The sequence below is a fragment of the Alligator mississippiensis genome, chromosome 5 (assembly GCF_030867095.1).
Source record: "Alligator mississippiensis isolate rAllMis1 chromosome 5, rAllMis1, whole genome shotgun sequence".
Taxonomy (NCBI): domain Eukaryota; kingdom Metazoa; phylum Chordata; order Crocodylia; family Alligatoridae; genus Alligator; species Alligator mississippiensis.
Genome location: NC_081828.1, coordinates 81017831 through 81034198, shown reverse-complemented (window position 1 = coordinate 81034198; position 16368 = coordinate 81017831). Strand labels below are relative to the sequence as shown.

The following is a 16368-nucleotide window of genomic DNA, read 5'->3' as shown; positions in this document are numbered from 1 at the left end:
TGGGATGCTGCAAAGATTGTTTTGCAGGTACTAAGCTCTTCCAAATTTCATGGAAGCTGAATTGGTTCAGCTCTCAGGAACTCACCGCATATTGTGTGAATAAACCATAAATGAGCACAGTGAATTGTTATGCACAACAATCCAAAGTGTTATAAAAGGTAACTTTGCCTTATTACCATACTGGAATGATGAAAAGATGACCTTTACATAAAGAAAGCAAACATACAATTCAGACAGCCCTGGAAAAGATGCTTTTATATTATTAGAAATGGAAAAATAAAACTGGTTTTCACATTTTTACATTGTATAAAAACAGAATCAGTTTCGAATAATAAAAGCTGTCTGGATGGAGGCCTTCATTTGTGAGTAGCAACCGGAGTATTAAATTATTGACAGCAAATGAGTCATAGTCTTTTAAGAACAGATGCTTCCTACAGACGCGTCAAACCTAGTGTCTAACTTATATTTAAAAAGTGATAATGTGAAAGCTTAGCTGTTATATTATGGCAATATAGGTAAATACCTCATTAAAATATGATGTAGAAAATATAGATAAGCAATTTTAAAATGTTATGGTAATGTTATGGCTTTGTGGGAAACCTTAATCTTTACTGATATCTTCTATAACTGCAGTTTTGTGTAGTTTATATTAACTGATTTTTCACCATGTGAAAAATAGTATGGTAAAAAGGGATAAAGATTCACATGGGAAACAAAAAATCACTTTACATATAACTTAATAGGATATCATTGTCTAAAACCTATTTTAAAGAAAGCATGACAAATCTCTTTCATTCAGCAGAACCTGTTAACATAAGGAATGACTTCCTTTAAGATGCAAAGGAATAAATAAAGTTCCAATGGGTTTGGTGTCTGCATTTACTGTGCTCAGCTTTGCTAGCAAAAATAGGATGCGTTCTGCTAACACTGCTCAGGGTTTTCTGGTGACAATAGCACCAAAGCATGGATCAAGTTTTTTGCTTTTGATCTGGGTGAAATTCACTCCTTCCACAAAGTCTTACACCAAGATTCTAAAAAATGAGGGGATGACGTTAAGCTGTTGAACTTATACTTGAGCACTCAAGCTACAGTTTTCAAAGAAGCCTAAAGGAATCAGGCACCTGGCTTCCACTATGGTCAGTGGAGTTGGGCACCTAGTTTCCTTCAGCTACTTTAAAAATATCAGCTCCAGAGGATTTAGAAGCCCAACATTAAACTCTCATTTTGAAAAAAAACAGCTTAAGTATTCATGCTGAGTACAGGCTGAATGAGGGGACACTGAATGGGGGACATTACCATTATCTGCTGTAACAGAGTGCAGACAGAAGTGCAGCTCCCTGTTGTAACTGAGAGCACTTTGCAAGATGTGCTTTGAGTTACAATGACCCCCTGGAACAAACAGAAGTTCACTGTTGGTTCCAGGGGGAGGGGAATCTAGCTGCTAGCTGGGGGTCTGCAGTTGGTTTCCCTTAACAATGGCCCTCTGAGCCCGTAAAGTTTTCAGAATAGGAGCCCCCCAACCTGGCTCCAATACACCTGCTTCACTCTCCAGCAGGGGCTGAAAAACCCTCAGACTGAACTCCCTCCACTCCCGTTTTCCCCTCCCATTCTGAAAACAGTGACAGGCTGGCAGGCAGTGCAGACAGACGTTACAGAAGATGCTTCATCATCATAGAATGAGGGGTCAGATTTTCACCTGACTGGCCATTTTTGAAGCTGTATGCAGTCATGCGCTTGTGCTTAGTCATGGCTATGAACTGCTTCCTGTGGCCAGATTGAACAAAAATTGTCACTTCTGTCTGCGCCCTTAGAGGCAGGGTATAGCACTCGTATAGGACAGAGGAGTAATAGCAATCTTTCTCTGTGCCGGATGTTTGTGGAACCATGGCCACTGGACCTGTAGAAGAATGAAGCTGTGGTCTCTTCCTTGGTTTTGCTTGTAGACTACACTTGGCTCATCCCCCTAAGTGATCTTCAGCCCCAAGCCCACCTAGCTCATTTCATAGGATGCTGGAGGTGAAGAGATGACATTTCTGTATGGTTGCTTAGCCTGCTAACTCCCATGCAACTCCTCTGTGTGGTTCAAGTGGTAGAAGGGGCCTTCAGCCAGTCACCCCTGTAAGGGATGAGCTCCACCCCACTGGAATACTGCCTGCATTGAGGTACTTTTTCTTTGGTTATTTTATTTTTAAATGTGCAATTTTTTAATGTTTAAAAAAAAGAATATTTACATCATTAACAATTTCAGTGTCAACTTTTATAGAATATAATTGAATGTTTTTATGTGCATAGATGACTTATTTTCTTTGGATATCAGATATGAAACTGTTTTCAATACAGAGAACAATAAACCTGTTGCTACAGCTGTAAGCTTTTTGATCCAGGAGCTTCCCAGCCTTCAGTGGTGATGCTTGTCCCACAGCCGCGATTTCAGCCGTACGCCAAGCTTCACAGTAGTTGCTAACTAGTCGGATCCCATTTGCAGTTGAGCCATGCCACATTATTTTCTGAGGCCTAAAAATAATTCGTAAAGTTATTTTCCTGAAAACAACCTTTTTTTTTTTGGATACAATTCAGTCTTAGTCCTCTATCTATAAGAGCTATTCTACGTCCATCCTGGATGGAAATTCACTGTAGACAGGAAGCAAACAGTGTAAGAAGGAAGATACAGATGGAAACTGGAAGGGGACAGATAGAATGGAGAGGACAACAGGGAGGAGAATGCCTGGGATGTTTTAATTACCAGTCAAGTAGGGTGGCAGAAATAGAGGAGAAGGATGGCCCAAAAGAGAAAAGGAGGAAAGATGAATTATTTTTCTCATCCTTTTAATAGTCCATGGCACATGAAATAGCTACTAAAGATATATTCCCTATAAAACAGTATATGCACTAGTGTAAACTCACCAAGCCGGATCTGTCATGACATTCTTCCCATCGAAGGAGTATATTGGAATCTGGATGCTGAACTCACCCCCATTGCCAGTAAATATAGATTCCCAGTTAGCGAAGAGTATTTCTCCCTGTCAATTTTAAATGCAAGGTGAATCTCATGTTCTGCATTGCCATTTGCCATGGCTTTTACTACTTTAGTGCAGAGGCCTAAAGGAATTCTATAAATCCAAACTCTAATCTACCTGTAAAAATACTCATAATTCCATTAGCCTCTTTCATGCTATGATCTTGTACTTTAATCCTGGTTGACCTCATCTCTTCACTCTATCTAAAGCCTTTATACTAACAGCTCATGCACATGTGCCTCTGCCTTAGGTCTCTCCCCTTCCTGTCAGAGGGGTGTTTGCTTGGCTCATTCCATCCCTTCACTGTACTGCCTACATTTCTGCTATTCTATCCGACTCTCCACTCTTCTTCTGCATAATGCTGAACCTCATTTTTCTGTACCTGAGAGGCCTTACACAAGTGAGTTCTTGAACAACTCTCTGCTCTCCTCCTCCTACCACAACTTATAATGGGGCCTGCCTCTACAATACACTGAATTCCCAGTAGTCAGTGGGTGCGTCTACATGAGATGCTACGGTGCAGTAGCAACAGTGCTGTAGCATCACAGGGCATAAACCATGATGGTGACACTACTGCACAGTAGTAATGAGCTACTGTGCAGTAGCAACTAAAAAAACAAACCATGCAGGAATGGTACTGCGCAATAACGCCAGTTACTGTGAAGTCATTTAGTACTTGGTTAAGCAACTGCACAGTCTGCCACATGTGTAGACCTGGCCAGTGTGACTGAACTGGAAAATGCGTTGAAGATACCTAACTGCACTCAGTATAGAAAAAATGATACTAAAGGAAGTCAGAGGGTGCAGAGTGAGGTTAATTTCTAACATCGTTGTAATGGTCTAAGAATTCATTTGAGAATTCCCCCTTCACTAGAAAACCTGGCTTTTCCTTGAAAAGGAAGCTGAAAGCAGTTTGTTTTAATCAGTGAAAATTCTGGTAAATTCACAATCATGCTAGGAGTGTTAATTGAAACAGGACTTTGCATCACAGAACTGTGCTTATTAAACTGCCTTCAACCATTCATTTCCTAAAGTGGGAATTTTTTATTTGAGGGAATTTTCTTCTCAGAACTCTGAGTTTTCCCAGGGGATTTTTAAGTGGAATTATTCACCACTGTTGGAGAGTCAGATGCATCTGAAGATCTGATGCTGATTCAGACATAAACATAGCTTTAAATGTTTTTTCTACCTACCTCAAGGTACCAGGTGGCTCATGAATGCTGCAATGCTGGGGCGGATGGAGTGTCCCACAGGAGTGTGTGTGTGTGTGTGTGTGTGTGTGTGTGTGTGTGTGTGGAGGGGGGTGCACTTCATGCGTTCAGTGGTGAACCTGGAAGTGGACCGGAAGTACATGTGGTCCACTTCTGGGTCCACTGGGGAGCACGCTGGGGGGCCTCCCTGTGCCCTCCCTGGCTTGGCAATCAGCCTTGGGGGACCCCGGGGGACCCCCAGACCCAGGAGACACCAGTCGCTGAGCTGGGGGGTGCCAGGGAGTCCCCTGCGCACTCTCCGGTGGACCCAGAAGTGGACCGGAAGTGCTTCTGGTCCACTTTTGGGTCCTGCTGCTGAGCATGTTGGGGAGCCCCCCCCCATGCTTTTGTGGGACATTCCATGCGCCCCAGCATTGCAGCATTCATGAGCTGCCTGCTACCTTGAGGTACGTAGAAAAAACATTTAAAGCTGTGTCTATGTCTGAATCGCTGAATCTTCCTGAATCTCTCCGTATCGATTCGGAGAGGTTAAAGGGGCCTCTGATTTGATTTGGATTTGGAGATTCGGCCAACGAACTGGGCCAAATCTCCACTGAATCGAATCGAATCAGGGACTGAAGCTTCGCACAGCCCTAGAAGGCAGCCAATACTTCAGAGACGTGGTTTATACTTTTGCATGTTTTTCTCAAGACTAACGCGTGTATACCTGCCCGTGTGCAAGACCACAGGATAACTCATGCTCCAGACACCAAGTCACCTTTTGCTCTCAAATACACTGGTAGAAATTCAGAGAAACTATTAGGCATAGAATTTAGCCCATCATTTTTAAAGATGGCGTTTGCGCTCACCTTAATTCACTAAGCCCTGTGGGAAGACTAGAGAGTAACTGCCAGAGTGCAACTTTGAGAAATGAAGACTCACTTTCGGGCAAGAATTACAAAGCTGCTTCTAAAACAGATTCATTGAAACAGAAGCACCCAAAAAGTTACTATGCTATTGCCTTGATACCAGTACACTCTAAGTAAACATCCTCGTGGTTTTGTTTTTACCATTAGCCTTAAACGTAGAAAATGCAGCCTGAGTGGGAGACGGTAAAAGCAAACTTTTTTATACGGTGTAGCACAAAGCATACTTTGAATCAAAAAGCTCTGATCCAAAAATAGGCAAGAACAAACCTTTCACTTCAGTTGAGTTTCAAGGTTTTTAGATTTTAAGGGCATTTTTACACATGCTCCTGAGGGTGATGGTGGGTGGTGCTTTAATTAGAGCGGCTCTGAGAGCTGCTCTAACTAAAACACCTGCAGCATCTCATGTATCAGCATCCCTGTGCTTTAAAATGGTGGTGAGGGCGCTTTAACTAAAGCTCATCATGTGAGCTTTAGTTTAAGTGCCCCCACTGCCATTTTGAAGTGCAGGGATGTTGATACATGAGATGCAGAGGCTGCTAGAAACGTGTTAATTAACACGCTCCAGCAGACTTGATTAATCAGACTCTCTGCATATCTATAGGCACCCTAAGAATCTCTCTTTACACAAGAAATCCAAAGCATTTATTTTTACCTTAAGATTAACTATTGGTAAACTGTATCTGTCTGCTTTTCGCACAACTGTGGACAGATCTTGCAAATGTGATGAGAGGAAAGCTCTGTATGTTGACGTTAAACCTGCTGCCCGGGCCTGTTGAAAGCACTGATAATCTGCTCGCATGTCGCCAGAAAATGGGAAATTCAAAGCCACCAGATGCAGCTTGAAAACAGAAAAGAAACAATAACCTTTTCAGTTATAAAATCTAAACATGTCCTTGAGGAAAACAGACAGACAGGTAGCTGGGACTGATATGGAATATTTTTCAGAGTAGAACATTTATTCTAAACCTTTCATGATGAGGAATTATAGTTGCTACCATAACATCACATTTCTTAAATAAGTCATGTTCAGTTTGATGAGCTGCAATCCAGCCCACAGCAGAAATATATTATTATCTTTGAGTAGTTAGATATCCAAACAGAAAATTTCAGTTTTAAACAACTGTTGAGATTTGCTAAATAGTAACCCTTCAGTTGTCACCACATTACTTACAAAACCCCCAAACTTGGAAGTGAATAAATAAATAGTTAAGGACATTGTCATGCATTGACCACATAAAATCTATTGTTATCAAATACAATACACATATTTTAATCACAACATAAAAATGTAAATTCTGATTCATATGTTATTTTTCAGATATAATGTTTTCATCTTTCTTTAAATATTGAAACAAAACTTTTCCAAAAATGCAAGCTTAGATTATAAAGGATCCTTTTGACAGAAAATACCAATCAAGTGTTCATGGGAAAAATGAAAACAGTCCTAATAATGCTAACTAAAACCCAGTCATAACCTTAAAAAAGTAGCCTGTATTTTAGATTGAGTCCATTATTTACAGCTAAGAAAATCAGATATGTATTTACTACAGGCATATGACAAAGGTTATATATAATCACCAAAGAATAATGCTTAATGAGGCCATTTAAAGGTCTGTACAGTTTCTAAATTCTTTGAAAGCTGTAACTGAAATGTCTCAAAATAAGTTCTGTGAATTTAGAGGATACCCTGAAAGCACATGAAAGAGATTTACTTTACTTTGTACACAGATTGCAACTATGCAGCTTCAGTGGTGTCTCTACAATATAATTATCTTACTTACTGATGGTTTTCCAGTGTTAATGTTGGAAAAAGTAGTCAGTGCCGGAAGAGACTGAAAGCCCTGTGGTGGAAAACACAGCAACAAATCAGTCACAAATATAAGGTGACCATGAGGTCCAGAGCAGGGAAAACACAACCTTTTTTTACTTCAGTCCATTGGGGGAAACATCTCACATCAGCATTTCAGCTGTTCAGTAATATTTCTTAATAAAATAAAAATGGAACCACAGAAATGTGAAATTGTGTTGCTCTGAATGATGATATTCTCAAACTTTAAATTAACGTACTTCTACCAATTTAGAAAGTCACCTAGGCACATGGTGAAATGCTGTCCTAAACAGAGATGCTTTTTCTAGGTCTCAGAGCCTAACACTTATCTGACTGAGGGATCATCAGTGGTTGAATGTACTTGAAGATATGCACTGAAGCTGCTAATACTGAGTTTGGAGGAGTTGGGGCAAGAATGGATTAAAAACAAAAAGAATGAAGGTGAGGTGAAATAAGATTTCCAATGAACTGCAAAATATGGACTGCACCATGCCTCATGTAGTGACATGACCAATGTGCAGGGCTGAAAGGTCACCCAGGTTAGAATTCCTGCTCCCCCACCACCCCGAAAGCCTATTGTGGGGGAGCCTGTATACAATATCTGCCAAATGTTCCCCCAGTTTCTGCTTACTCAGACCCACAAGTTTTCACAGTCCAAAAGAGTTTTGCACTTACATGGCTTGAAACTGCTGGAGGAGGAGGGCTCTCAGCAGGGATGGGAATTAATTCTCCCAGCTGGAAGGACACAGAATGAAGAGGGAAATAGAAACATATAACAGTGAAAAAATTACAGCAATTAAGAAAGTACTGTATGAAATGAAAGTATTTGTACCAACTCTCCCTTTTTTGAAAATATTTGCAACAACTTCATTGAAGATAGGAGAGTTGAAGCAAATCATGAAGCAGTGCTATAATACCTGCAATTTTCTCCAGCCATCTCGAACACGAATAAAGACCTCGCTGTTTTCACGCAGATAGATTAATGTTCCTTCTGCCACCAAGTGAGCCTTTTGCAGCATACCCTCAATATTTCTGAATGTTGTAACCTGTCAAGTAATCAAAAATAAAATAAAATAAACCCCACGCCTAGAAGCATGAGATGCAAAGGATATTTACAGATAAATACATTCATTTGAGGAAGAATGCCAGTAATGACAAGACATTTCCTGAGCAGTAAATGCATATAGAGCCCATTGCATCTAATTTCACCCAACTCTTCTTGTGAAACATAATGTAAGCATAAGCGTTTAGAACAGTGGGGAGTGTAGGCCAAATTCACTTATATTGTATCTCCACTGATTTAAACAGAATTACACAAGGGATATATTTTGTTTTTTATGGGATAAATACACTGTTACAACTTGGTACAATTGGCTGGGGCAGCAGAATTTGAAAGATGATTTGGAAGTTTCAAAAGAGATTCTGCAACAGTAGCTGGAGTGAAGCAGGATGCAGTTTGTAAATTATATCTCATTCACTGAGCTAACAAAATCAATTTATGTTACTATCATATTTGTCTTACTGGTCTGATCCAATTAGCAAACTTAATTCAGATATTTAGTTTATTGATTTTTATGAGACATAATCTCTAACTGAATCTGAATGAGAATGCAGAACTAATCAAATAATGAAACAAGGTTTGGATGAGTGGTTTTCTCCAGCTGGTACTTTAGAAAGAAACCAATTTCAAAGCATAGCATCTTAGAATGAAGGTGACTATAGAACAGTGATTCTCATTCCCTGGGGAGGTGCCAGATCCTTTGAAGAGTGCCATGAGGTGTAAGAAGAAGTGAAGGCTCAGGGATGACTTGGTAGCAGCCTATAAGTATATAAGGGGTGTGCATCAGAAACTGGGAGAACGTCTGTTCACCAAGGCACTCCAAGGGAAGACAAGGTCTAATGGTCACAAACTCCAGGAAAACCATTTTAGACTGGACATAAGGAAAAACTTCTTTACCGTCCGAGTTCCCAAAGTTTGGAACAGACTCCCCCCAGAAGTGGTGCAAGCATCTACTCTGGACACCTTTAAGGCACGTTTGGACGCTTATATTGCTGGGATCATTTGACCCCAACAGACTTCCTGCCTCTTGGGTGGGGGGCTGGACCCAATGATCTTGCGAGGCCCCTTCCAGCCCTAATGTCTATGAAATCTATGAGATATGCAGATAAACACAGACTAAGACTCATCCCTGCCTGGCTAATTCCCACCCCCACTACTTCATCCCCCTGCAAGGGGATAAGCACTGTAATATATAAGTTAGTTTTTGAAATTGGGTGCAACTCAATTCACAAAAGTTATGGAGGGGTACCTTGAGTCCAATGAGATGTGCCTCAAGTCCAAAAAAGGTTAAGAACCACTGCTGTAGCAGATTGCTTCACTATTCTGAGATGTCACTTGTTGAATAAAATATGTAGCTGGCTATGATCAGATCACAGTGCTTCACTGATTTCCGATATCAAATGTATTCAGTTTATAAGAAAATATTATGTTGTCTGGTACTAATTACAGAAGGTCTCTTCATTTTAAGCTGCTCTTCTAGCTTGTTGATTGATGCTTAATAGCGCAATATTATGTTGAATGGTTGGGAGAAACAATTGGAGGAGATGGCAACCTTGACTGAAGGTTGGGATGGGAAGCAGTCCTGCAGGGATTGAATGGGGAGGTCAAGTAATTTCTGTTATATTTGTGGTGCTGAGAGATTTGATATGGCTGAGTAAATTGGATGGTCTGCTTATTAAGGCATTTGAAAATGAATGCCAACAATGCCAAGGCCATTCAAGGAGCTTTTGGTGGAATTTATCAGAAAGCTGAATAAACAAGTCTCTGAATAAACAGGTTCTTAACCTGCATACAGGAGCTCTACCTAACACAGGATGTATACGGGAAACACCTTGCTGGATTTGGTGGGGAATCTGCAGGTACAAGGTAACCTAGGTGATAATCGATTGATTAAATTCACTATCCGGCGAAGGGTGGGTAAACTAACCAGCAGGGCTTAAGTGCTAGACTTCAGAAAGGATAACTTCAGCGTGCTCAGGAGATTAGTTAATGAGGTGTTAAAGCTCAAGAGCATTGGCAAAATGGGGGTCTGGGAAGGGTGGTTGTTCCTCAAGGGAGTGATCCTATGGGCGCAGAAGGATACAATCCAATTGCTCATAAAAGTGGGCAAAGGGGCCAAGAAGCCCTCTTGGCTGAAAGGGAAGTCCAGGAAAGCCTAACGGCAAAGAAAGAGGTATACAGGCTGTGGAAACAGGGGTAGCTACCAAGGAGGAGTATACCTCCCTGGCTCGCACTTGCAGGGAATCAGTTAGGAAGGCCAAATCAAGATTAGAATTTAAGCCTGGTAACAAAAATTAAGGACAACAAAAAGTCCTTCTTTAGGTATATAGTGAGCATAAGACCCCTCCAGGACAATCTGGTGACAGAGAGGGGGGACAAAGCTAAGCTCTTCAATGAGTTCTTTGCATTTGTATTCCTAGACCCAGGCCAAGAAAAATCTTCCAACTGGATCATAGGCGAAAGGTCACTTGGAGGGGCCGGATGTGTTCAAATTAGCAGGCCCAGATGAATTTCATCCAAGGGTGCTGAAGGAATTGGCCAGAGTCATAGCAGAGTCGCTGGCATGGCTGTTCGATCACTCATGGTTATCTGGTCACATCCCAGAGGACTGGAAAAGGGTCAATGTGATCCCTATTTTCAATGTGGGGGGAGGGAGGAACTGGGAAACTGTAGGCCAGTTAGTCTCACCTCCATCCTTGGGAAAACCCTGGAAAAAATCATTAAGGATCACATTTGTGGGAGCCCAGCAAGGGAAATAATGCTGAAAGGAAATCAGCACAGGTTCATTGCAGATCCTGTTTGACTAACCTTGTTTGTTTTTATGACCAAGCCACAAAATGCTTAGACGTAGGAGTCGAGGTAGATGTCATCTACCTAGACTTTAAGAAGACCTTTGATACGGTATCGCATTCCATTCTCATAAAAAAACTGAGAGGCTGTGATGTAGATGATTATATGGTCAGGCGGATGGCAAATTGCCTTAGGGGCTGCACTCAGAGAGTGATGGTGAATGAGTCGATATTGACCTGGAAAGATGTGGGTGGTGGAGTCCCACAAGGCTTGGGTCCTTGGACCAGTGCTATTCAATGTCTTTATCAGTGACTTGGACAAGGGCGTAGAGAGCACCCTGTCCAAGTTAGCAGATGATACCAAATTATGGGGCAAAATTAACACACCAGATGGTAGGGAACAGATCCAGGAGGATCTGGACAGGTTGGAAAAAGGGGCAGAATGAAATAGGATGCAGTTCAACAAAGACAAGTGCAAAGTGCTGCACCTGGGCAAGAAGAACCACCAACACACTTACAGGCTGGGGGATGACCTTCTCAGCAGGCACAGCAGCAGAAAGGGATCTTAGAATCATAGTTGACTCCAAGCTGAACATGAGTCATCAATGTGATGGGTGGCTCCAGGCTATAAGGAGCACACAGAAATAATACTACCAGTGGGCAAACTACCCCCAAGGTCTGCAGGGTCTGTGTATCCTGGGCTGCACAGAGCCCTAATGCAGACCAGAGCCTGGGTGGTGGCAGCAATTACCCCAGACTTGTGGGTGTGCTCCAGGAAGGGGGTCAGCCGGACACAGGCACCCCAGGGGAGACACCTGAAGCACGGTGTTGGTTGGGTACAGGGAGGTGGGTGGCTCAGCGTAGTAGCACCCCTACTGTCCTACCACAGCATAAACCCATGCAAAAATAACCCAGAGCTTAGACTTCAGCAAGTAACTCCCTCTGAGCATGAGAATGATTTAGATTGGTCTGGGAATTAGCCCAGTCAGAGTTGGGGGATAGGAAAAGTGCAGCCCTGAAGTGGGGAGCACTTTCCTAGCCATGGGACTGCACTCTGAACATTTACAGACATTCAGTAGACTGGGCTAACTCATTCCTGATCTAACTTAATTCACCTCCTCAGGTGAACTAAGTTAGACTGGGCTACCCTTTTTTGCCTCCCCAAATGTGTGTACAGATCAGCACTTAGATTGACTTAACCCTATTTAGGTTCATATAAATGTAACATCTACACATACCCAGAATCCTCCTCATTCTACTTCTCACTTCTTTGGATAAGAAGCTGATAGTAAGCCAACAAACACAGCTTTCCTCTGTTCTATTCTATTCCCTCTCTCTTCCCATCTACTGTTTCACCAGAAGTGAGGCATCAGTGGCTCAGAAGCTAATGTAACTTGCTTTGTCTTCTACAGAACTGTTTCCAATGACTTACAAAGCAGCAAGAAAAGGCAAATTTTAGTTTCTTCTCTTACCAGATTCCTGGTCCCTGGTAATCCTGGTTCTCCTGGAGGCCCTGGTGGCCCTGGAATTGCAGCTGCTAAAATAAAGCAAAAATTTACTTTGTAGGTCTTTCTTCTTGGGAGACAGACAGAGAAGACTTGGTTGTGCTGTGCAAGGTAAAGTTTTTTGACAGTGAGAGTTCATGGTAACGTGTTTGCTTAGCAGCTTGTCCCAGCCTGGACATTTTTGAGCATGCCCTGACCAGCTGCTCCTAACTGCATACACCAAAGCAACAATGCAACCGGGAGAATGCTCCAGGGTCATCTCTACCCACTGCTTTCCAGCATGCTGGAGACTGGGGTCACAAGAGCAGCCATACAAGGATGCCTAGAGTATCTCCTCTAGATTATATCTGAGTTTAGATTGTGCCAGGGGGACTGGGTGGGTAGAAGCATGCTTAGGAACAGTCAATTGGAACACACTACTGTTGTACTGTAGACAAGCCCAAAGTCCTGCATAAAAAAATATGCAGAAAATATATTTTACAAAGGTTTTAAAACCAGTTTTTTTGTGATTTCATTTTTTTGTTTGCATTCTTACATCTGGCTACCTTACACAGCTGTTCTGCAAGCTTTTATGCACATGCTTAACTTTAACAACAAGACTAATCCCTGTTTACAAGGTTATGTTAAGCATGTGTGTACTTGCAGGGTGAAGGCCCTGGTTATCATTTATACAGAGATTGCAGGATGCCATACAATACTCTAAAAATAACCTAAAAGATGTTTTCTATACATCAAAAATTCAGAACTATAGGCCAGCTGTGACAGAGCACCTTTGGTGCTCTGTCACTTTAAGGGCTGAAAGCAGGCAGCTGGCAGGTGCAGGCTAGCCCTGATGAGGCAGCCATTTTAGATCCTGGCTCTCAGGGATGAGGCAGCAGTTCACTGCAAGCCGAAGATGCAACAACATTTGGCTGAGCTGCTACTCATCTAACACCTTGGTGGTAAGAGAGGAACTATGGGGATGGCAGGAGGTTCCTACAGACCCAGTGGGGTCCAGAGCCCCAGGAAGAAGGCTTGGGCCTAGTTAGAACAAGTTGCAGCCTAGGCATGGGGCTAACAGCTGGTAGGCCTACAAGGGGGCTAGGCAAGCTCTGGGGTAGAAGAAGGCTTTCTGGTGGGACTCAGGTGTATGGGGGTCAGCAGCTGCTAGGTTGACTCTCTGGCCCCTCGCAATGGTCAGTGCAAGAGGACCAGGACTGAAGGGCAATTAAGCCCAACATCAGGGGCAGGCCAGGGCCACTGTGAGCTATCTGGCACCCTGACTGGTGTGGAGGCACTGCCAGAGCCTGTAAGGGCTGGAGCTCCCTTTGACTGGGGGGGACATCACAGCTGAAGATGGGCGTCAGTCAGCATGCAGGTTGTTATAAGATCAGAATGGGGCCAGAGTGAGAGCTGGATCCAGTGAGAGACGGAGCCCAAGGACAGCATCCAGGAGCCCCAATGAGGGAGCTAGACCAGGGCAGGTAGGCCTGCTTGGTCCTGGGTAAGACTGAAAACTGCACCCTGCTGGGGAAGGGTGGTCTGCTGGGGCTGTCCATGGTGGGACAGTCCCCCAGAAATGCTAGGCCAGTTACCTCCCTGGTGAAAGGTGGGTAGGGGCTCCTGATAACCCCAGCCCCCACCACTCAGTGGGTCATTAAGATTGGAGGGTAGCAGGGCCAGGCATGCCTATGGGAGAGGCACCTGAGCCCATGGGGGTGTAATACCCTGAGGCTCCAGCATAGGGATGGAGTGTGGGCCCCAGTGAGTGGGACAGAGTAGTCACTCTGGTGAAGGGGTGGAGTATTGAGGCCCCAGAGAAGAGGGCGTGTGTTGAGGCCCCAGGAAGGGGGCAGTTAAGCCCAGGTAAGTCTTGTTCACTCTGAGCCTTGGGCTACTGAATTTAGGAATGAAGACTCCATATTTAGGAGGGAAGGAAGGATGCATTTCTTCATCAGTTTGAACATGCATGCATCACACCATGTCAGTGGCTGTTTGAAACTGCTCAGAGGTTTGGAATGCCACAAATAATTCTTGCTAGTTGCATCTCAATAGGTGTGTGTCTACATGTACAATTAATGTGACTGAATATACTTTGGTTCAATTTGAGCTGAAGTAAACTAATCTTGATGTCACCATCTTTTAAGCACAGTAACTTACTGATGACTTTATCTGATGGGACTATCCAGCAGCACAGTAAATTAGTCTACTGTGCCCTAATTGCCATGCATGAGTAGATGGTGACACTTTACTGTGCAGCAAATTACTCTGCTATGCAGTAGAGTGTCTTGTGTAGACGTGCCGAATAAGAGCTAAATAGCTCCTTGGGAGTTGAATATAGTTCCTTCCATTCATGTCTAGATACATGTGTTTGGCCCAAACTAGAAAGTCCCAGCTTGGCTAAGGGTGGCAAAGAAGAGTGTGATGGGATGCTTTAGGGAGGGGGGAAAAGATGTATGGAAGTGGAAAGCACAGCTCGGGTGCACTGAGGAGTGAAAAGAGAAAAGAGTCTTCATAGTCAAGGGATAATTTTTTAGATAATCTGGGAGTCTGAAAGCTGGTGTCCCCAAGCACCCTAGAGGAATTTGAGTTACATTTTCTTTATTTCTCACAATAAATACAAACAGTCTCCAGCCACTCCCAGCCCTGCCCCATGATTCCTAGAATCTGTACTTGAAGTTTCTGAAGCCCTGTCAACCATACAAACTGTGCCATGAGCTCTACAGGACAGAGAATACTGGCACATGATATTTACAAACTGGAGGAGAAATCCCACGTGGTAATTTTCCTTCTATCTGAAAAGCTCTGGTGAGGGTAGGTGGCTGGATTTAGCACAATATTCCAACTCTTCTTCATCCATGGCCCATCAGAAAAATTTCTTGGGTATCTTGCCTGTCATGTGAGTTGTGGGATGAGTTACAGAAAAAACAATCAGAGAAGACAGGGCATGATCTGTTAGGCAGGGGCCGCAGCAAGGGCTACCATCCCTGCAGCTTTCACCCTGCTGTGCCTTAACACACACAGGGTCATCTATGTCACAAGTTTTGTCTGTCAGCAGTTTGAGGTGCAGTTCCCCACAAACCCCTGCACCTATCTCCTTGAAACTTGGCAGGCTTTGTGACCTCACCAGGGGATACCATCCCTGCAGATTTCACCCCCCTGTGAACATACATGTAACATGAGTTTTGCTTTCAAGAATTTGGAGTACAGTTCCCCCAAACCCCTACTGATCTTCTTGAAACTTGGCAGGCTTCATGCTCTCAGCAGAGGCTACCACCCCTGCAAGTTTAATCCAAATCAGACAAAAAACAACAACGTTATAGATATTTCATTGATTCCCCATTATACCCTATTGCCAGATCTCCAAAGTGGCTCCGAAGCTTTTCTGAAGTGCTTCAGAAGTTCCAAACCACTTTGGAAAGCCTAACAAAGCCAGAGCTTTGATCCGGATATGCCACTTCGGATGCCAAAATGTCCGAAGCTTCTCCAGATCCGAAGCACAGCCTGAAGCCTCGCAGAGCCCTAGAGAATATATGTTTGTTATTGTTAAACTGCACCTAACACTGAAATATCTTTCCAAACTCCTGGTGCTGTTGAAAGGATCCCTTTCAACTAACTGCTATGTGCCAGCTGACAAGGGCAGGAACTTCTTGTTTTCCACCATACAGCATACGGGAGCTTTGATGGAGCTAACCAGAACCCTTGATAAACGCAAGTTAAGTTACTACCTGCACATCCATCATGTAGCTGAATAAATAAGCTTCGCATAAAGCCAGGACAAGGAGGAGGTCAAGAAGGACTAAGATCAGTAGCAGTACAGCTAACACAGTAAATGTTCCATGTTATTTTGGTTACTCTGACTGTGTCTATCGAGCAATTTTAGAAGTGCTTGGCATTATGGACATTAAAGATGCTAGTAACATTTTATGAATATGATATATAGCTATATTTAATTACTAAGACTGTTGTTTACTGGAGCCTGCATTCTATTTGTTCCTGGTCATCTAAACAATACACACATACACAATAGGTATGTGTGTGTGCTCTGCATGCCTTCCTAGTTGTCTATAA

At 43.1% G+C, this 16368-nt stretch overlaps 1 protein-coding gene across 6 annotated transcripts in view; it reads right to left on the bottom strand.

The window, feature by feature from the left end:
- Nucleotides 1-236: 236 nt before the first annotated feature.
- Nucleotides 237-16368, bottom strand: part of COL15A1 (collagen type XV alpha 1 chain) — a 308100-nt gene continuing 291968 nt past the window's right edge. For 5 of the 6 annotated variants that reach the window (XM_019485357.2, XM_014602928.3, XM_059728547.1 and 2 more), the window contains 7 exons: nt 12286-12350; nt 7882-8010; nt 7640-7699; nt 6918-6977; nt 5789-5974; nt 2905-3020; nt 237-2514 (listed from right to left, as the gene is read on the bottom strand). In XM_019485357.2, coding sequence (XP_019340902.1) covers nt 2298-2514; nt 2905-3020; nt 5789-5974; nt 6918-6977; nt 7640-7699; nt 7882-8010; nt 12286-12350 — 833 coding nt within the window. In that variant the 3' untranslated portion in view covers nt 237-2297. The remainder of the gene's footprint in view (nt 2515-2904; nt 3021-5788; nt 5975-6917; nt 6978-7639; nt 7700-7881; nt 8011-12285; nt 12351-16368) is intronic. The other variant, XM_019485342.2, reaches the window with a different exon arrangement.